The sequence below is a fragment of the Dendropsophus ebraccatus genome, chromosome 4 (genome assembly GCF_027789765.1).
Source record: "Dendropsophus ebraccatus isolate aDenEbr1 chromosome 4, aDenEbr1.pat, whole genome shotgun sequence".
Taxonomy (NCBI): Eukaryota; Metazoa; Chordata; class Amphibia; order Anura; family Hylidae; genus Dendropsophus; species Dendropsophus ebraccatus.
In genome coordinates, this window is record NC_091457.1 from 124,694,867 (window position 1) to 124,717,675 (window position 22,809).

Below are 22,809 nucleotides of genomic sequence, written 5' to 3' on the forward strand. Positions count from 1 at the left end.
GGAAAATACATGCATTATTATTATTATTATTATTATTATTATTATTCTTTTCTATTCATATGATACAATGGGGGAATAGTGTTAATGGGGGCTATAAAGGAAAGAAAAGCGTGGCTGCTTTTTTTTTTTTTTTTTTTTTAAGAAAGAGTGCCACTGTTGTCTTCAGTGTGTGTGTGGTATTGCAGCTCAGTTCCATTGATATGAATAGACAGGTGTGGCACAGTTATTGGAAGAAAGCAGCTATGTTTTTCTAAATCCACTGTGTCATGATAAAGTTGTGAGCAGATTTTCTGAAATCCCTTAAAAAATATTGCATGACTAGGCCACAACCACACAATTTTTATTTTTGCGGTTTGATGGACGTTTTTTTGGACAGCTGTCATTTTGTGGCCAAATAGCGGAATTTGTTTTTAAAACCAATGATGTATATGGCTTTGGCAGTCATAGCCCCAGCAAAACCATCAACCAAAATGACTGGGTAACTGGCCATTTTATGCATAACATATAGTAGTTTTCCAAGAATATCCTTTAAGCTCTTAAAAGGTGTCTGCTCTGAGGAGTTGCCAGAATATATGTGGTAAGTAGCTAAACCCAGAAAGGATAACATATTTAGGCTATGTTACCACTATGGTAATGGGCCGTCATTTATAGGGAAAAGGCGTCCGTCTATTGATAATGACAGCCCCAAAAAATGATCATGATGATCATTATTTGCTTCCGCCATTATCAATAGATGGCTGCCTATCCCCAATAAATGACGGCCCGTTACCATAGTGGGAACATAGCCTAAGGATGCTAATATTTATTCTATTATAAGGAAAATTGGAGCCTGTTTAGCTTCATGATTTATAATATGTACATGAAATATGCAGTTTTCAGTACCAATACAGAATGATAAATCCAACAATAGTGGGGATTTCTTTACTTCCAGTTTATGCCTATTGTGCCATACACTACCGTGAGAAACATTACTGGACTAATGTAAGGGATTCAAGATTGATGAATAGATATGTATAGCAATTGGCAAGCTCTGAATTTAGCTCCGCATTATGGCTATGTTCCCACAATATCTTTTTTAGGCGAAAAATTTGCTGTTTGATAATAATGGCTGTTAACAATAATTAGTATTTACGCCCGCCATTATGAAATAACTGCCGTTATTTATTTTTTTTAAATGACGTTATTTTACCTAAAAATACATTGTGCAAACATAGCCTAAAATAATTAACATTTTTGGATTTTAATTTTATCACTGTTCTTAGGCTTGGTATCTGGTGCTTGGATGGTATACAGGTGTTTTATCATATCGTAATGAATATGTAAAACCTAGATAGGCTTCACTATATTCATGTATTGTGAAAAGTCTGAGAAACATTGTGTTTGAGTCGTTCCTAACTATGTGTTTCGTTTTACTCCACAGAAACCGGGAATGGACCTCGCTGATGCCTATGTCACATTTGTGCGTCACTCTCAGGATGTCCTTCGTGATAAGGTCAATGAGGAGATATATATAGAAAGGTTATTTGATGTAAGTAAATGCCTTCTCCTCCTTGGACAGCAAGGGGGAGACGCCCCAAAATGTGACAAAATAAAAGACAGGGGGATAAGTCACATTTTGAACAAAAAAGCGATCTTCTTACAAACCTTTCTTTTTCCCCTCTAACTTGCTCTTTTCTGCTTTAAATCTGTACTCTGGTGTACTGTGTCTTGGTCTGTGTCTGATACTAATCACTGGGTGGGCCTTTGTGGATATAATGGAATCCTACTGTATGTTCTTTATGTAAGACCTATTGCTTGTGTTCTCTTAATGTGTTACTTGCCGATTATTGCCTTCCAATCTTTTGTCTACCCTTAAAAAAAAAAAAAATTCTTCAATTTTTTTACCCACAAGATCAAACTGATATGTCCAGAAGATAAAGTTGATAAAACACAGATGCAAAGTATACCATAGAATTTTAGAACAAACATAATATTTAAAAAAATACACTAAAAAATGAGCAATTAAATGTGTTTATACAATAAGGTTTATTTAAAAAATATTCATTACCTCTTATAAAAGCTATTATTTACTACTTTATTTATTTTAGCCTGAATAAAATCTAATTTGGCCGATAACTGCCCCCAAAACACCATGCAATGTGTATATTATTATAGAATAAAACATTCAATAATCACCCTATTGTTAAGTAGAATTTCAATATTAGAATCCCACAATAATGTTTGGAGTTTTTACCTAAACCCTAAGCTCCTGGATCATTATCTGGTTTGACCTCTGTGGGTGATTTTATTGTTTGTGTTTGCCACAGACCATACAGAGATGATAGTCATGCTTGTGATAGTATGGTCTAAGTAAGCCATTGCCACATGTGGTTAGCTTACAGTAAGGCCCTTAAGATAACATGGTGCTAAAAATACTCTATTGCTGTGCCAGTAGCTATAAGGCCACAAATTAACTTAAGATTGTGCAGGATCTGTTTCGTAGACATAGGGCCTTAAGAGTTGCTCTTCTAGTCTAGTCATAAGCCCCCTGACATATGCGTGGACATATGCACCCACTGAGAAATTATATGATATTATATCATATCATGCTAATTCTACGATAAGATCATCATGTTGCTGTATAGGTGATAGGCCTAGGTATATTGGGCCTAAGAATTTAAAGCTCTGCTTATAAAACGATACAACAGTAGCCTATAGAAAAAATAGTTATTCAATATTTAAATTATACTCATGGTATAATATGAAAATATTACATATGTAACATGTATATTTTCATTATGTAGGAAGTTCAAAGCCACAATATTTTGTGTTAATGTTCCCGTCGCCTTGAATGTGTGACACGTTGTATTCCTGTCTGTAACAGTCTTATGCCAAGGCTACGGCCACCAAATGCGTCTGTTCTTAACTAGGTCTTGTGTGTAGCATGTGTCCTTGTAAATGTGATATACCTCTTTTCTCTTCTTTCTCACTTGTCATGTGCATCTTCTGGCCTGCTCACGCATTGTTCCGCTTACGTTGCTTTCTCATGCACTTTCACAGTGTGCTGCAATCTTTTTTCTTTTCCAATCAAAACTCTTTTTCTTTTTACTTGTATCTTTTTGTCTGTCCTTTTTTTTTTCTTTTTTCTTTTTTTCTTCTTGCATTTCTTTCCTTTAAACAATCTCTCTTTTATGATTTTTCACTCTCTCACTGACGTCTTCCCAATTGAAATGGAACTTATCTCTCATGTCAAAAGTTTTTTCACATTATGTCAAGTGGCATGATTTAGAGTCAAATAATCTTCCTGTGTACATCTACTAGCATGACCCACATCCACTGAGAATGCCTGCTACATGCATACAGCACACGGAGTGGTGCTCGTCGTCGCTCTATGCATGCGTGCCCATCAAAATTTTGAACTTTAGGTGCCTGGGAATGAAAGCTATGAAAACCCATCCACTAGGCATCAAATTAAGATACAACCCACTGCGACAGCAGTCATTCTGCAAATTTACGCAACCACAGTCTAAATTGTTTGTGGGTTTTTCCTTTTTGATGCCTATACTGCCTTTTCTATCCTTATTTCTTTACTCTCCCTATGAACCTGTTTCCTTTTGTACCTCTATGTGATGTCTTAAAGATAAAAATAAATCAATCAATTAGAACCTAACATTTATACGGCTTTCACATAGTTCAAACCCATAGTTTCAAAAATGTTTTGTCTTTGCTGATCTTTGAAGCAGTTAAAGCGACTCTGTACCCACTTTGTGCCCCCCACAACTACTCATACCTTCCTGTAGCTGATGATAAGTTCTTGCTGGTGGTATGTTTATCATCGCTGGTGTCGCTTTCCAGTGCCCGAAAATCATACTTTACTGTAGCTGGAACCGTGTCTCAGAGGCGTGGCCTAGAGCGATCGTGCCCTAGGCCAGCACCGCCTGTATGGTGGTCTTCACTGTCTCCCCCGCCGCCCGCTGACCGCTCTCTGTCCGGCGCCCAGTCATGGCAATGATTGCGCATGCGCCGCCTTGAACCCCCTGGCGCCGACGCAATGACGTGTTTGGGTCACTGCCGCCTCTCTTGTGTGGCCGCTCAACGCCTTCCCTGCCCTGTGTTTCTGAAGTTCCTGGCCTTTTTCCTTCCTCTCTTGAATGTCCCCGCCCCCCCGCCGCATACCATGGTGCTGCCTGCTGCCATCATCAGCTGGTCGTCTTCCTGGCCCATGGGCCGGGAAGAAGACCAGCTGATGATGACAGCGGGTGGCACCATGGTATGCGGCGGGGGGCGGGGACAGGCAAGAGAGGCGGGGAAAGGCCAGGAACTTCAGAAACACCGGGCGGGGATGGCGCTGAGCGGCCACACCAGAGAGGCGGCGGTGACCCAAACACGTCATTGCGTCAGCGCCAGGGGGTTACGAGGCGGCGCATGCGCAATCAATGCGATGACTGAGCACCGGACAGGGGGCGGGCAGAGCGGGAGGCGGGGGAGACAGAGAAGACCACCACACAGGCGGTGCTGGCCTAGGGCACGATCGCTCTAGGCCACGCCTCTTAGACACGGTTCTAGCTACAGTAAAGTATGATTTTCGGGCACTGGAAAGCGACACCAGCGATGATAAACATACCACCAGCAAGAACTTATCATCAGCTATAGGAAGGTATGAGTAGTTGTGGGGGGCACAAAGTGGGTACAGAGTCGCTTTAACTTAAATTTAGATAAAGTGCCGAAAAAGTACTTGCATTGATAATTAAAGGCCTATATTAACCCAATAACATAATTTCAACTGCAAAGTGTGCCTGTCGTTTCAAAAGACTTTTAAAAAGCTATATTGTTTTGTTAGATTAACCCTTTAGTGCCCTCTCTGCTGTTTTTGACAGTTATCTCCATGGTGCACCACTATTTCTCATTTTTTCCAATCTAGTGGGCAGGATCAGAGCTGGGCTCTTTGCCAGTAGTACACACACAATTACTTCCTCCCTTAGATGACTGGCCAGCGCAGCACAAAGGCCTTATTGCCATGATAAAGTGCTGGTGAAAGTGCAATGGACTTATGTGAGCAAAAAGGAAATACATTACAGCAGCATAGAAAGGAAGGAGCTACACTAAGCACTGTACTTTTCCTGGAGAGAACCTTAAGGGAAGGAGAAGATTATTCTGCCTTACTGTGGCCATGCATTAGATACAGCTACTTAAAACATTCTGGGTGGTGACAGATGAGGGAAGCCTTCATTTACCTTTTAGAAGTAGTGTTTATCATCTTTACCAGGCAGACAGGCTCAGATTATAAGTGCACGGCCTGGGGGGGTTCAGTCTTTTTCCTTTCATATAACACATGCTAAACCCTACCCCCACTTTCTGTGTTCCATCCTGATCTAGATGTTACTAGAGATAGATTTCCCCCTAGTAAATTACAAATTTGTTAAGAATCATATAGGCTATGACATGGCAGTGTTTGAAACGACAGTGACCATTACAACAATAAGCTTTACATACAACCTTATAGGCGCATCTGCGAGTCAGCTGATGCAATCCTTTTTTCAGTTTGCTGCCTGGTTCCTGGGATCTTTGCTATTATCCAGATATGCAAATGAGGCCCAGCACCCCCAGTGCATGGATATCCTCTTCCCAGGTGACGCGCGCCTCCTCTTCTTTCTCTGTCCTACCTTTAGTTTCCTTCCCAGCCTGGCTCTGCGGCCTAATCTTGAGCGCCATTATCAGAGAGCCCCACTTGAGATAAAGCCGCAGAGCTGGGACAGGTAGGAAACTAACGGCAGGGCAGAGAAAGAGGAGAAAGCATGCATTACCTGGAGGGGGAAATCTATGCATTGAGAGTGCCGGGCCCGCCTCCAGTGCACCAAATACCCTCATTTGCATATCTGGATAATGATACAGATCTCAGGAGCCGAGTGGCTGTTTGAAAAAAGGACTGCATCAGCTGATTCAGGGCAGCTGCACCCATAAGGTCATGTGTAAAGCTTATTATTGTAATTGAAGTGGTACATTTGGTTTAACTTAAAAGAACACAAAAATTGTTGAAATATAATTTTTTAGAGTTAGACAATTATTATATTAAATTAGTTAATTTAAAATCCATTTGAGATAAGATCAAGCTAGCTAACTTCCTCCCAAAAAATATCTTTGGATAATTTGTCTTCCTTTTGTACCCTTGTTTATGGTATTCCTTTTAATTTCAATACCAAGCCCCCCCCCCCCCACCCCCAAGATTTAATTTTTCTTTTGTCTTTTTATTTATGCCTCTTGTCTTCCCCTTGTAGAAAAGGCTGGATGATAATAATTCTGTCATGTGCCTGAGAATTTTTGAGGTAATTTTTGTTTTTAATCATCTTTTTTTTTTCTTTTTTCTTTTTTTACCATTTCATTTTTTTACAATTCATTTTAGCACCATCAAAGTGTTTTTTTATTTTTCAATACTTTTATTACTATTACCATTTTTGACAGTGCTGAAAACAATTGCCACTTTTAAAGGTTATTGTCTCTTTGAAAGGATTATTGGTCTATTTATATTTCAGCTTTAACTTCTTATCTTCCAGTGATTCTTGTTGCATGCACTACTTTATGCCATGATAATAATATGATATTTACCCAGGTGCTTAAAAAAGAGTTAATCCTCAAGATGTTCTTTTAATCCAATGCTGTTATATATTCTGCATTCAAGGGTTTCATTAATGTGATCTGGGTCAAGGGCCTGGCTACACTGTTCTGAAGAGAAAATAACATTTGTATCCGTCACATAATGAACTTTCCACATCTTGTTAAACACAGTTTTTTTATATTATTGTTACCTTAAATGTTATTTTTAGATTATTGCTATAAAGAAAGTTGTTGCTGTTTAGGGGGGTTCACTAGGGAAACAATTGATCTAAATAATGTGGGATTTTTAGGAGTCTGACCCCTAATACCCTCCTCACCAGGAGAATGAAGAGACTGTAGCATTCTCTGTAATAGGTATGAGCTTTAAAGGGGTTATCCAGCAATAGAAAAACATGACCACTTTGTTCCAGAGACAGTGCGACTCTTCTCTCCAGTGTGGGTGTGGTTTTTCAACTCAGTTCCGTTGAAGTGAATAGAGCTTAATTGCAAATCACACCTGAACTAGAGACAAGATTCGTGTTTTCTCAGGAAGAAAGTGGTGTTTTTCTATCACTTGATAGCTCTTTTAACATTAAAGCCCTCATCCTGCTGTTGGTTATTGGGATTCTAGAGGGTTTTACCGCCCCAGGGATAGCACATTGATGGCTTATCCTGTGGATTGGCCAACAATATTTTTTTCCCAGTAGTTTGCTATTTGTTAGCATCTAGCAATGTGTCATTAGTTTGAGTTTCACATTAAGAATTATTTTTGTTTACATTTTTCTTTTTGTATCAATATACTGTAAAATGGTTTATAGCTAGCAAAAATACCACAGGGTACACATTCTAACAGGGTCCGAAACGTAGGATTTCCCTATCCTAAGATTCTGCATATTCTGGTGAATAAACAGTGTGTGCTACATTTAAAAGATTCTGGATCCAAGATAGTCAACAGCTTATGCACTTCAAGCTCCCAAAGGAATGGGAAAAATGACAAAACGTGTGCTATAACCCATACTGCAACTGCTTCTGAGGTTGAGAGATAGTAATGCATACAGTATACATCACTGGTCACATTGTACCTACTAAGAAACAGTTACATGCACTATATATATGTACATTTAGAATTGGATATTGGATTCTGTAGACATTTTTTTTATTTCTCTAACGCACTCTCCATTGTGTGAACCAACACATCTATTCAATAAATATCATGGATATCATGTCAGTTTTTTGTGCGGCCGGTTGGAATCCCAGCTGGAGCGTATACTATGTGTATATGCTCTTGCCGGCATTCCATTCATGCACATAATATATTTTCTTCATAATTCATGGCCGTTGTTGCAAATTGCAACAGCGGCCCTGATTTATGCAAAAGATACGTTGTGTGAACTTGGCTTAAAGGAGAAGTCCGGCGAAAATTTTTATTTAAGTATTGTATTGCCCCCCAAAAGTCATACAAATCCCCAATATACACTTATTACGGGAAATGCTTACAAAGTGTTTTTTTTTTTCCTGCACTTACTACTGCATCATGGCTTCACTTCCTGGATAAAATGGTGATGTCACGACCCGACTCCCAGAGCTGTGCGGGCTGTGGCTGCTAGAGAGGATGATGGCAGAGGGATGCTCAGTGTCCCTCCAGTGCCCTGTGTCCCTTAGTGTCCCCCTGCCATCATCCTCTCGATCAGCCACAGCCCGCACAGCTCTGGGAGTCGGGTCGTGACATCACCATTTTATCCAGGAAGTGAAGCCATGATGCAGTAGTAAGTGCAGGGAAAAAAGCACTTTACGTACATTTCACGTAATAAGTAAATATTGGTGATTTGTATAACTTTTGGGGGGCAATACAATACTTAAATAAAAATTTTGGACTTCTCATTTAAGTCTTCAAAGGCATCAAAACCCACAGTGGTATTTTTTTGTGTGAAATAATCTCAAAAGTGGAGGTTTGTGCAATTTTTTGAGCTGATAACAGACACGAATCCAACAGGTACAAGAAGTAAAACCAAAGAGCCAGTTAAACTACAGGTGTGATTTCACCTTTAATGTGGTGGAAAGCATTTACCTTTCTGTAGGTTAACACGGTTGAGGAATAGGTGTGATTTGATGTTTAACACAATCAGAAGACTTAAAGTAATTAAAGCAATTTACCCCATGCCAATTAATGAATCAACTTCCCAAGTCAACAGCTATTTTATTTTTTATTTTACTGCATCTAAAAATCCCCAAATATTTCAAACAAGAGGGGCTTATATTTCATAGTGTTTTCTCAGTTATTTAATCTGCATTTTCTGTTGCCTATACAGTGCCAACATGCACCGCGGTGGTGCGTAGATGAAACTGTCTTATATTGATGCTGTGACAACAGTTCATCTGTATAGTCACTCTCTTCCATGTGTTTATAGATTAGTGCGGGCTTCTTTGCAAATTCTTAACTTGTTAAAGGTGTGTGGTGTAAAAGTGCTGAATAGGCATCAGTCTATACAGAATGTGGGATGTTGCAGTACTCGGCAATACTCGTAGTGGGAGCAGGACCATGGCTGTAATATATAGTCTCTGATCTTACTTAACCCCTAGTTTGGGATCAGATCTGATCTGATTGTGACATTTATGGAGAAAAGCAAGCGGATATTCCCTTTGATCATGATTGATGTGATCTTTACCCAACAAACTTGTCCACAGAATAAATAGAATGCATTGTTCGTTCATGGCCGACACTCTCATTAGTCACTATCATTGCAGAGCACTGAACTCGGCAGTGTCCTGATACCCACAGAGAATGAACAGACCATTCATGCACAATTCGCTTTATACATTCCAGGGACAATTTTGTCATTGGTCTAAGGATTGCGGGGATCCCAGTGGTTGGACCCTTATTTCTCACTTAGTTATCGCCTATCCTAGTTTTGAATAACTTATTGAGCTAGAAATTTCCCTTAAATAGGTTGGCCTCTTTATAGTAAAATTGTTCAGTATAGTAACTGTGCGTATTAGTTAGTGTACTCACTGCATTTACTGACAGCAGCTCCCTATGTACCTCATAGAGCTAACATCAGACTTCTCTCCTCTAGGCTGTGCTATCTTGCTCTGTGGTGATTCTGTCCATAAGATGGCCGACATGGAGGGTCATGTGACCCTGCCCCCCCCCAAGTGTCCACCACTGAGCATGTATATGCCTATGGTGGACACTAGGAGGCGGGGCAAGGTCACTTCCTCCTCCATGTCGGCCACCTTATGAACAGACTCGCCACAGAGCAGGGCAGCACAGCCTGGAAGAGGGGAGTCTGATGTTAGCTCTATGAGGTACACAGGGAACAGCTGTCAGCGAGTGCCGTGAATACAGTTACTGATACTGTACACTAAACAATTTTACTATAAAGTGGCCAACCACTTTCAAAAGTCTCAGAAGCAGCACATTACATATACAAAGAGTGCCCAAATTACCTCATTGTTTTATAAAAGACTCAATTCTTGTCAACTCAAGTCAATTTCTTGCACAATGTCTGTCATTTTGCCAGGTAAAATTATTTGCATGTAAAAAGTAAGGTATCATAACATGATTTTGTACTATGAAAATTTAATAAAGAGAAGGAAAAAAAAAAAAAAAAGGTATCAGTTGTAAAGGCTCCAATGTATATGTGAACATAGCCTAAGGCTCTGTGCACATGGAGCAAAGGTGACGGAGTTCTCTGCTGCAGAATTTCCCCAGTCTCCCTGTCATAATGACAGTCTATGGGAGGCTTGCGCGCCTGCTCTTCCGGCGCTGAAGAATAAACATGAAGAAAGAATTCTCCACCGCGGAATTCCGCCACTTTTGCTCCATGTGCACGGAGCCTAGGAGAGGCTTGACATCTGGTTGTGAAATTTTGTGATTCAGAATGTTTTGCATTTTGGTTGCTTGATCGGTTATTATCAATTGCCTGACCAGAGCTGGAAAACTGTTTCTCCCTGTATGCACCTGGGGAGCTAGGGGTGTGATAAGTTACACTAGGGAATATAGGTTCATCTTATATTTACTGACCCACTTCTGTGGATTCTAATCTATCTTCACCTTAACTTTAAATTCTTTTCACCACATTGCTTCAGTTTCCTGTACATTGACTTCCACTAGAATATATTTGATCTAAGAAATCAAATGATCAAGGGAGCCACCGGTTAATACAGATAAAGGAAACTGATTATTATTTTGTCTGCATGTATGTCTTCAAGATGCAGCCCAAGGAAAATATAAGGATTACAACAGATGTGCTTAGTGACGGCTCATCTGCTTAAGTCTAGCAGTCCCCAAGATCAGTGATTAAAAAGCCATCTCTAAGTTTAATGAAAAACACTATCCTGATAATAATACTGTGTGCTTGATAGCTTTCTTGCAGAGTGCTTGTCAAGGCAAATCAGATGGAGGAAACATTTGACTGGAGATGATACAGGGATTATATGGGTCAATTATATGCTTAATCTGTCTGGTAGGGATTAAACAGTTATAGATTGCCTCTGAGTATTTGGCTTGCCCTTGGCAGTTATCAGATCACCCGGGTTGTGCTTACTATAAAGTCTAGTAAGAACTTAATCATGTAGTGATAGGGGCCGGATGGAGATGAGCTGAAGTCTAGCAACTGGTATGTTGCTTTTTGAGGCAATGGTCACATACCATTTGGCTGGCCAAAGCAGCCCATAATATACAGGATGGCTTATAGATGCTCCCAAAATCGATGTACAGGAATAAACTATAAATTGAGACCATAAGTACTCTTCAAAGCTTAACTAAAATCCATCATGGAACTCTTAAAAAGGTCACCACCAGAAATTGATTTTTACATTGCATAAACTGATGCTGTTTAGAGTTACACAATGAGAAAGCAGGGGAAATCCTGTTGTTATTAAAACTTTATTATAAATATTTGGTCCTATATTTGGACGATCCATCAGGCCGATCCTTCCCTGTTTCCCCGAAAATAAGACATCCTCTGAAAATAATGCATAGTGGAAGATTTACAGGGTAGCTGAAAATAAGACATCCCCTGAAAATAATGCATAGTGGAAGATTTACAGGGTAGCTAAAAATAAGACATCCCCTGAACGTAAGACTCCGGCCACCAGGGTTATGTCTGGTTATGTTGGTTTGTGATTACAACTACTGTACACTATAAAATGAAATAAAATTAAATAACATTTTTCCATGACTTCTTCATGGAAAAATAAGACATCCCCTAAAAATAAGACATAGCACATCTTTGGGAGCAAAAATTAATATAAGACACTGTCTTTTTTTCAGGAAACATGATAGCTACATCCTTATATCGCCATCAATGCCTAGACACACCTGGGAGAAACACACAACGAATCGCTTTACTTCCCATATCATTGCTGTACCCATCTCAATACAGTAGTTGGGTTTTATAGTCTATAGGGGACAGGTGCGAATCGGCAGAAAGTGACGATTTGCATATTATTTTATTCGCAAATGGCCGATTTGCGGATAAAATATTCGCATATCGGCACTTTCCGCCGGGTACCCCGGGGGGCGGGGTGGGGGTGTGGAGGGGGCGGAACGGGGGGCGCGGACTCAGAGTCCACGTGATTTATCTTTTGATCCGGCAAAAGATACGCTGAAAACCTACTCCACCTTTCAGGTGGCGTAGGTTTTCTGCCGTGCGCACCGACGTGCACGGGATTTATGTAGAGGCAGTCCGCCTCTACATAAATCTCCGTAGCGCCGGAGATGCGGAGACATTTTTAAGTCCGGCGTAAAAAACGTCAGATTTAATAAATGTCCCCCTATGTCTATAGCACTTGACTCCTTCAACAAGACTGGCAGAGCAGCGAACCAGGGAGAGATGCGCTTCTCTGTTGAGGGACTAAACACCCAGACCCTGACCAATCAAAACGTCTAACATGTATGAGTGACATGTTAACATATTTTAAAGTGACATTAACACTTAAATTATATCCAAAAACACAAAATTAGAGTTTTATTATGCTCAAAAACGTATGGTTGGAAGTCAGGCTCATTTGTTTATATAAGTGGGGAATTAATGGAGCAGTTTTGCAGACAAAAAATTTTCTAGGACCTTTCAGATTGCAGTACACATAGTTACAGTAATCCGTGTACATGCCGTAGAGGCATATCATAGGAATTATATAAGGTTCTTGAAGAGAGAGAGTCTAGTACTGGTTGGTCCCCTCTTATAGGCTTGGTAGTAGGAATGTGTACAAAACTACCCAGTTACATAACGAATAGGAAACAAGAAAGTGGTGAATTAGCCCAAGGGTCATGAAAAGGAATTGAGGGGGGGAGCAAGCACTGGGTCATTTGGTCCTGGGTCGCAATCCCAGCAGCATAATGGAAGGCCACTTTTGTGATGGGCTAAGATGATTGAAACCTTTAAGTATGTTAAAGGACTAAATAAGGTTCAGGAGGAAAGTGTTTTTAGTTAAAAAAAAAATGAGCTCAAGAACAAGAGGACACAGTGAGAGGTTAGTTGGGGGAAAGATCAGAAGCAACGTGAGAAAACATTATTTTACTGAAAGAGTAGTAGATACCTGGAACAAACTTCCAGCAGATGTGGTTGGTAAATCTACAGAATTTAAACACGCCTGGGATAAACATATATCTAACCTAAGATAATAAGAAAGAAAATACTAAAAGGGCAGACTAGATGGACCCAGTGATCTTTTTCTGCCGACAATCTTCTATGTTTCTATGCTTCTTTCTTCTCACATAAACTCTCCAAAAGCTATATTTTTTTCATTTAACTGTCATTGAGCTTTAAAACTGGAATCTTTCCCGGGATGGTTAGATTTCCAAGTGACCTCTTTGGTTGTTGCGTATGACTCACACCATCTTTTTCCGCTGCCATTATGTCAGCCGCATAGCCGCGCGTGAGCTTGTATTCTAGGTTGTGCATTTCTATATTTAAAGCTAGAGATTTGCACACTATTTCATTGCACAGTATTTAACTCCCGTAATAGCAAAATGTTTAATATATTCCCAGGTTTTAGATCTTTAGAGGATTTCAGCTTCTCTAGCAGAGTTTTACAGAGACAGCTTTACATGCAGTGCTAGATATTTGCTGAAGACAGTTAATTTGTTTTGTATCCTTCTCTGAGAAGATTGTTTCCTAATCATTCCGAGAAGCCAAACTGATTGCTCTGAAAATGCTAAGGTCACCTCAGTCTTACGAAACTGATCAGCATGACATGCTGCTCGCTAGTATTAAACAGCACAGAGATTAACTGCTAGCAGGGAGTGATGCAAACTTCAGTTGGCTGGTGCAAGAAAGGCGTAGATTGCCTATGAGGAGTAATCAGGCATTGATGGAAAAGAGATGCGTGCCATTTTACAAATGCCTTGACTGATATATAGTGCCTTGCAAAAGTATTTGACCCTCAAAAAAGGTAACAAATTGTTCTGAATTACAAAATCTGGCAAAAATTATGGAATCCCCTACTTAGAGGATCAAGCCATTTGTTGTTTTTTTTTTTAGCAAATATACAAATCACAGATTAATAAAACAATGTTTAAAAATAAAATTATATATATATATATATATATATATATATATATATATATACATATATATATATATATATATATATATATATATATATATACAGATGTAGCCAGGGTTAACATGATCCCTGACTCAACAATATTGTGTCAGGGAGCTATGCTAAGTCAATTAGAGTGTCGAGTTAAATGCGTCATTGTGATCAAGTTAACCCTCGCTACATCTGTATATATACAAAGTTTAATAGCTCAACACTCTAGCTCCACAAAATGCACCTCAAACGACAGTATAGTTTTATAATTAACAGCAGATCAAGCAGAAATATATGGTTCATGAATAACAAAAAAAAAAGAATTCCAGATAATACTTTGACGCCCTTCCATGTACTTTTACAATATGATTTCAACTCTGACAGATCAGTTTTAACATTTTCACCATCACATTGCATTCCGGAGTTTTGATTAATTTGATATGCCATTCATGATATGTTGTTTCTTTTTAAGACCTTCTCATTTAAGGTGCCATGTCACCCCTTACTGCTGCCAGTCAACAAAAGTGGGTATGTAGGTAAAAAAATATATATATAATTACAAAGTAATATAACTTTACCAAAGCGGTGTATTTGAAAAATAACTATAGACTATTTTCCTTTGTAGACCATAATTTGTTTTATTCTATATTCTATACTTTTTTCCTAAACATTAAGTGATTCTATATTTTTTGCTCTCCTTCATCTAGAATAACACACACCATCCATTAAATAATTGAGGAATGTTTCATGAAACCGGAATGTTCAGCTATTAAACATTTGTAATGTATCTTTGATTTTTTATAAAGTAAATAAGCTGAGAGTACATCCAACCGATGTGGTGACTGGATAACTTTTGCAAGGGGTTGTACAAATTATTTAAACATGTCATTTTCAGCCATTCTTTGTAAGTGTCCACTTTGAGGGGTAAATACATTGCAAAGGAAGCAATGTTTTAGACCATACATGCAAGCCTGGTTTTGTGAAAAAATTGGCAACCAACCATGCCAGTTTCCCCGAAAATAGGTGATGCTTAGCAAATGAGATATGACCTTTTAAGGTCTGAGAGATTTACTATAATTATGCCAAAAATTAGTGTAAATGACAACTATAATTTACCGTAGCTTATAGGTGGTGAATGTGTAACTATTTCATCACAAAGATTTGGGAAACATTTGCTGTTCTAGTCTAAATCTTCTTCTTCTTCTTCGTCTTCTTCTTATTATTATTATTATTAATAAACACAATAAGGGTCCTGGTTGGTATATGATCTTATAGTATTTATTATAATAGTGATTTTTCAACAATGCAATACCAATAGTCACATAGTGTAAAACTGCGTAAAACCAGAATGTGAAGTTTATGTGATGTTATTCTCCATACATTTTAAGCACAGATTATATTCTAATAATTATTGGAGGAAGATGTTCTGTTTGTGTTAGGCTTTAGGCATTAGAGATTCATAGTTTTGGGTCTTCATATTATATAGTTTTTTTTTTTATACAGACCAATAGATGGAGGTCACTGATCTCTATGTTTGGTTGTATTGTAAAGACCAATCACGTAACACTTTTTTTTTGTCAAATATTTATAAATAAGGTGACTGTGTGCAGAATCAAGGTAATAATTCCAATACATCAAAAAATAAAGGATTTTTGTTGAAAAACAGGAGGGAAAACTGAAGCTCAGTGCAGAGGCTGGGAGTTTGTGGATATCATTAGGATTCTGTCATTGGTGTACTGGTGTTCTATAGGTAGTCTGTGATCAAAACAAATTGGTTTGAAGGAAAAGAGATTAACAATCTGTGATCTGATTAATTTGAGCTATTGGGTGTTTGACTAAAATCTGTCAATATTTAATGATTTATCAGGTACATGATAATATTAGGAAAAAAAGAAACATGATTGCAATGACTTTAGATACCCAATGATGATGATTTTTCAGATATGTAATGACAACTGTTCAGAAACCTGTTGACAGTGGCTTATTATATACATGATAATAATGACCTGTCTGACACAGAATCTTGATTTGTCAGTTACATGATGTGGTGGCATGTTAGATAAGCAATGATGACATTTTGATGATGGCGATTGGTCAGATGTGATGATTAGAGATGAGCAAAGCGAATCCAGCAAAAAAAAAAATTAGCTCCATTGACAAAGCAAATTTTTGGTCATTGATTGGCTGAGTGGAAAGTGACAGCCCACTCAGCCCATCACTGACTGACTGAGGAGGGACAGCGCCATGGCCAGTGATCGGCTGAGCGGGCTGTCACTCTCGAGGCACAAGAGTGACAGCCAGCTCAGCCAATCACTGGCCACGTCCCTCAGTCAGTGATTGATTGATTGAGTGAACTGGAGGTGGCTGAAGACACAGAAGAGGACTCCAGAGGAGCGTGGACAGGTAAGCATAGATTTGTTAAGTTAGGTTTGTAAAATTCGTGAATTTTGCAGTAAAAGATTTGCTCATCTCAAGTGCTCATCATATCTAATTATATGATGATAAGGAGAACTTGTCAATACATGATAGTAAAGACTTGTCAGATGCATGGTGATGAGAATGACTGCACAGATATTTGACGTTATTGGTGCTGATGTCATGAGACATTTGATAACACTGATGAGGACCAATTGGCATACCTATATATTTACTTCATTAGCATAGAAAGTATCAGTTAAAAATGAAAACCATCTACAACGCCTTCCCCCAATTATTTATGATAGCCTAGTTGACCATCTTGCTTATACTTTATGATCACTGATATCACAATGATCATTCTGGAGTCCTGGTGTTTATGTATGGTCATCTCATATACTCCAGCCTCTCCATACATCATTCTGACTATATGTATATCCCTTTAAAGCTCTATGAATCCCTACATTTACTGTCATTGAATATCTCTTACAAACCACTTAGAATGATCCTAGTTACTTTTTACAAGCAACAAAACACCCTTCCACCGCTGCCATGACTAAACATTGTTGACTCAATTTCCTAACCATCTCATGTTGTCCTCGGTTTGATGCTGAGTCAAAGTCTCTAGATCTGTTTGCCTTCTGTAGCCCGATCTCTAATTAAAAGCGACCGCTCCGTACAGTAATGGATGTTTTTAAATATATTGACATAATTAGCAGTTTTGGTGGAGGAAAAAAAAAAGATGTGTTGCCTTGCGCTGTTTGAGGAAAGAAATAAACATATCGGCCTCGTGTATGTTAGAACGTCATCTGTTTGAATGGAGAGTGCAGCCCATAACATGTTGTTCCTTGAATAAAGGAGATATGGTGGCATTTGCCTGATTAACTTGCTTGACAAAAAGTGACAGCTGCTGTGGATGCATGTAGATAAGCCTTACAGTCTAGTTCCGCCTTAGTACATCTGTCAGCAAAATGGGAAGAATAGGGAATGCAAGGAGACAAATTGGTCCCAAAAGGCTGTCCATTCATTCTCACAGGTTTGCTCTATTCAAGCGCCCACCGAGAATCTCAAGTATTAGGCAGCTTATTCAATGTCATTCAGCCTTTAGAATGAACCTACAAGTGTTTAATTTCTTTTCTTTTTTTTTTTTTACTTCTGGCAGATAAAAGACTTGCGTTTTTTTTCTGAGCATTAATTGTAAGTCTAGCTGATCAACACTCACAATATTAACTCATTGTTAAAGTGCTGATTAACCCACCGGGTCCTAAAGCATTGTAAGAGCAACAGGTCTGCAAATACTTGGTTGCCATTTTACAAATTTATTGGATGTTGGTTGTTTTGTTCACTTGTTTGAAAGACAATAATGTGGCATCACTTAGTTAAGAGGCCCAGATACCAACTTGTATTCATGACCTACCATAGATCATTGCCTTTGATCATTTTATTTTTATATGGGACGTAAGCAATGGGGACAACCTTATTTATGATTTTGCATAATTTTCCATGGACTTTCTTAATATGAGACCTAAACAAACATTTCTGTATAAATTGGTAGAGTCCTTCTGCATACTTAACGCAACCTAGAAGTGATACTCTTATAAGGATCAAAGGATATGGGGTTGCAGCTCATTACTCGTCTCACAAACATTACATTATCTATAGCACCAATTATTAGAATAAAGAATCTACTAGTTTTTCAGTCATGCTTCTGTCAACAACTAGACAGCAGAGGTAACATTATAGGGGGTTCAGAAACTGTGTAGCCAAAAAAAATCTAAATGGTTCCCCACAATGAAACCAGTATCATAAATTGCATTATGGCTATGTTCCAAAAATCGGATTTTAGCACAAAATGACATCTGTCTATTAATAATGATGGCGGCAAATAATGTTCATGATCATTATATGTGTCCATCATTATCAATAGATGAGCGTCATTTCGCACAACAATCCCGTCATGGGAACATAGCCTATATGGGTAAAGAAGTTGTGAAGCCTGAAAATACCCAGTTTCCAAATAAGACAAGTATATTTGAATGATCTGATACCCTGTTTCCCTGAAATTAAGACATCTTCTGAAAATAAGGCATAGTGGAGGATTTACAGGATAGCTTAAAATAAGGCATCCTCCGAAAATAAGGCCCCTGACGCCCCCTTCCGCCACCATGCCGCTAACGGATCGGGAGTGGGGGCCAGGGAGAGAGAGGGTGGGTTGTCTGGTTATGCTGGTTTATGATGACATTTACTATACGGTATATAATAAATGTTCATTTTTTGTTTTGTTCTGTTCAACAATTAGTGTGAATTCTTCTTCAAGGAAAAATAAGACATGCCCTGAAAATAAGACATAGCGCATCTTTGGAAGCAAAAAATTATATAAGACACTGTCTTATTTTTGGGGAACCAGGGTAGTTGAGCGGATCGGTTTTAGATTTTGCACTGGGACTCAAAAGCTTAAAGGTCCACCGCCAAGTACTTCCAGCACTTTGAAGGACCTATATTTGGAATATGTACGTATGATACGTTTGCTCATCAATTCGAGAACATATTCCAGATATTTGTTTTTATTTACATATTTTGCTTTATATAACTTATAGAAGAGGATCCATTCAATAAACATTCAGTGCTCTCATTGGCCACATGAGGTTTTCCAGAGCCAGATGGGGTTGACTGAAAAGTTTAATACCCTTAACCAATTATACCTCCTATTATTCAATGGGAAAAGTCACTGTTTGAGGGCAACCCTTGTAATTGTCTTGAGATGAAAATAACTTAAAGGAGAAGTCCGATGATTTTTTTTTTTTAAGTATTGTATTGTCCCACAAAAGTTATATAAATCACCAATATACACGTATTACGGGAAATGCTTATAAGTGCTTTTTTTCCCTGCACTTACTACTACATCAAGGCTTCACTTCTTGGTTAAAATGGTGATGAGGTGAGGTTGATGGCAGGGGGACACTGAGGGACACAGGACACTTGAGGGACACAGAGCATCTCTCTGTCATCATCCTCTCCAGCAGCCACAGCCTGCACAGCTCTAGGAGTCGGGTCGTGACATCACCATGTTATCCAGGAAGTGAAGCCTCGATGTAGTAGTAAGTGCAGGGAAAAAAGCACTTTATAAGCATTTCCCGTAATAAGTGTAAACTGGTGATTTGTATAACTTTTGTGGGACATTTCGCTGGACTTCTTTAATACCAAACACCCCAAAAACTACCCCATTACTTATTATAGCTGTTAGCTTATATCTGCTTTAGTATTGATGTCTCAGTCACTCTAATCCATAGACCCTCATTATGCAAGGAAACTGAGGACTTTAAATGGCTTCCCAATATTTTCTAAATTTTGCCTTTTCATGTATACCAGGGGCTCCTGTTAGCAAACAGAGACCCAGTATCACAATCCGGCTGCTGCTTACAGACCCTCCTAAATTGGCAAACTTAATCTTTTCTTTAGAAGTGAAGCCTCAGCTTCCATCTCAAGAAACAAACATCTACAAGACTCTTTGAGCCACAGTTTCCCATGTAGAGCAACAGGCAATTAAATTGCCATCAGTTTTTAAATGGTTCAATGCGAAGGAGATGCTGAGTGCAATGCGTTGCAGACCTGTTCAGCTAAAAGTAGGTATTGAACAGGATTTAATTACATAGGAAAGAAGACAAGCAATGCTAATTTGGTGAATTCTCATAATATTCTGCATAAGACCTTTGTTATGAGCCGGTTCCTGCACAAGTGCCCTCTCCACTCACAAATACTGCAGAATTATAGCTTGGCATTGTATACAACAAATTGCCTTGCCTATGTCGAGGTAGCTGTTGATCTGCTAAGATCTGTCCCTAAAGTAAAATGGATCCAGAATTATCAGCCAGTGAGTAACTTAAACATCCAGAATTCTGACATGATTTTGTCAAGTGCAGATTTTTCGGTTTTGTATGGAGTAAATAGACTAAAATGATCCAAAATTTGAAAGAGTTGTATTTATTTGAAATGGAGAAGCAATACACTTTAAATAGTTTCCAAATATATGTTATTGTGAAAAAGTATGTCTCCCATTACAAATTTTGGCTTTTGCATATTTATTCCAATCTACTATAACATACTGTACAGACATACAGTAAAGCCAAGTTTTGGAATTATTACTTAATTTATCTAAGGAACTACATTATCTAATGTTTATGTCACCCCTAGGTAAGTAACTAACCGCTGAAACTTAAAGGGGTAGTGCGGCGCTAAACAATTATTCACAAAATAACACACATTACAAAGTTATACAACTTTGTAATGTATGTTATGTATGTGAATGGCCCCCTTCCCCGTGTTTCCCCCCACCCACGCCAGACCCGAAAGTGTGATGCACTATACTCACCTGATTCGTGTCGACCCCCATCCGTCATCTTGAGACAATGATGTCATCTTCGGGCGGCCAGCCGAACCGCTCCATCCATCCCTCATGCCGGCCCCCCTCTGCCGTGTCATCAGCTGCTCAGCCGCGACTGGCTGAGCATAACAGTGCTCAGCCAATCATGGCTGAGCACAGTTATGACGCGGCAGAGGGGGGCCGGCATGAGGTACAGATGGAGCAGTTCAGCTGCCCAAAGATGACATCATTGTGACAAGATGGCGGACGGGGGTCGACACGAATCAGGTGAGTATAGTGCATCACACTTCCGGGTCTGGCGTGGGTGGAGGGAAACACGGGGAAGGGGGCCATTCACATACATAACATACATTACAAAGTTGTATGACTTTGTAATGTGTGTTATTTTGTGAATAATTGTTCAGCGCCTCACTACCCCTGTAATAATTTGTCAGACGTGTCAGTTGAACCTACCGATGGGCTGGCTGTGTGTGGGGTCTTCCCGACTCTCCTGCAACAGATGAGGTAAGGGGAGTAAACAGTGCAACAGGGATTTTGGCTTTTGGGGGAGATAGGTCACCACCAGAGGAGTCTGATAGTAGCTTACCCCTTCTCTCTATATTGAGCACATAAAAATTTGGTTAAGTATTCATACTGTATGGGAGACATCGGGAGAGAAATCTGTTCAACTAAAAGCTGTCTTCTAACTTCCAATAATTTCTCCTCAATCTTTCGTATTGTTGTTGAGCCCATTTCTCTTTGTGGTGCTGTTTTACTTGGCTTTCATATTAATGTAAGGACTGCTAAATTCTGGTCCTGTCAAATCATATCTATTGCAACACTGAAGAAAAAACTGTAAACTCCTATAGTGCACTGTGGTTAAATTAGCCAAACCCAAGAGTAGATTCTAAAGGAAAGGGACCCGCTTCTGGCTTTTTCTTTAAAAATTGCATAAAAACAACTGTGATGTTTTTTCATTTAAAAAAGAAAAGGGGGATATGATCAAAAACGTTGGTTCATATAGCAACCAATTACAGCTCTGCTTTCACTTTTAAAGAGAAGAATTCGAAGTGAAAGCTGAGCTGTGATTAGCTGCTATAGTTTTTTATTAATTTTTTTCTATGGCCAGTGCAGCATTTTATTCTGGCATTTTTTGCGGTTATGGGTAGTGCTGAACGGACTTGCAAAACCTTTTAGATTCAGCAACATGCTCCGAACCTGAGCTCTCAGTATTTAAATCCCAGCAGCTGTACAAGTTGGATGCCACTCTAGGGAGTCCTGGAAAAAATGGATACAGCCTTAGGCGAATGAGCTAATTTACTGTACAAATGGAGTAAAGGCTTTGTAAGCTTGGCAATCTGCTTATCAGCCAGCTGCCTTTCAAGTCCATGCTGCTGTGCCACGGGTACCTGGGAAAGCTGGATATGGTCCTGGGAGACATTTCCCAGGACTGGATCCAGCTTTTCCAGGCACCCTGAGGGGAGCGGAGAGGCATGGACTTCAAAAGCAGCCAGATAAGCAGATTGCCGAGCTTACAAAGCGATTTGCTTAATTTTTACTGTAAATGTGTTCCTCTCTAGTGTCAAAAAGACACACAAAAAAAAACAAAAAAACTTTGTATAAAGTTTAACCCCTTAAGGTCAAAGCCAATTTTCGTTTTTGCGCTTTTGCTTTTTCCATTTTATGTTTAAAAGTCCATAGCGCTTGCATTTTTTCACCTAGAGACGTATATGAGCACTTATTTTTTGTGAAACCAATTGTACTTTGCAATGACAAGCATTATTTTTCCATAAAATATGCTGCGAAACCGTAAAAAAATCATTTGCGCTGTCAAATTGAAAAAAAAAAAAGGAATTAGTTTTGATTTCAGGGAGTTTTGCATTTACGCCATTCGCCCTGGGGTAAAACTGACTTGTTAAATA

General features: G+C 39.0%; 1 protein-coding gene across 13 annotated transcripts in view; it reads left to right on the top strand.

Annotated features, from left to right (window-relative positions):
- The window catches only part of CADPS (calcium dependent secretion activator), a 372,569-nt gene that overhangs the window by 324,002 nt on the left and 25,758 nt on the right, over positions 1 to 22,809 (top strand). For 7 of the 13 annotated variants that reach the window (XM_069966958.1, XM_069966959.1, XM_069966951.1 and 4 more), the window contains one exon: positions 1,421 to 1,528. The exons of 1 other annotated variant lie outside the window; for it this stretch is intronic. In XM_069966958.1, the coding sequence (XP_069823059.1) occupies positions 1,421 to 1,528 (108 nt within the window). Of the gene's footprint in view, positions 1 to 1,420; positions 1,529 to 6,254; positions 6,303 to 22,809 lie in introns of all 13 variants that reach the window. 5 more of the 13 variants (XM_069966947.1, XM_069966949.1, XM_069966948.1 and 2 more) reach the window with 1 other exon arrangement.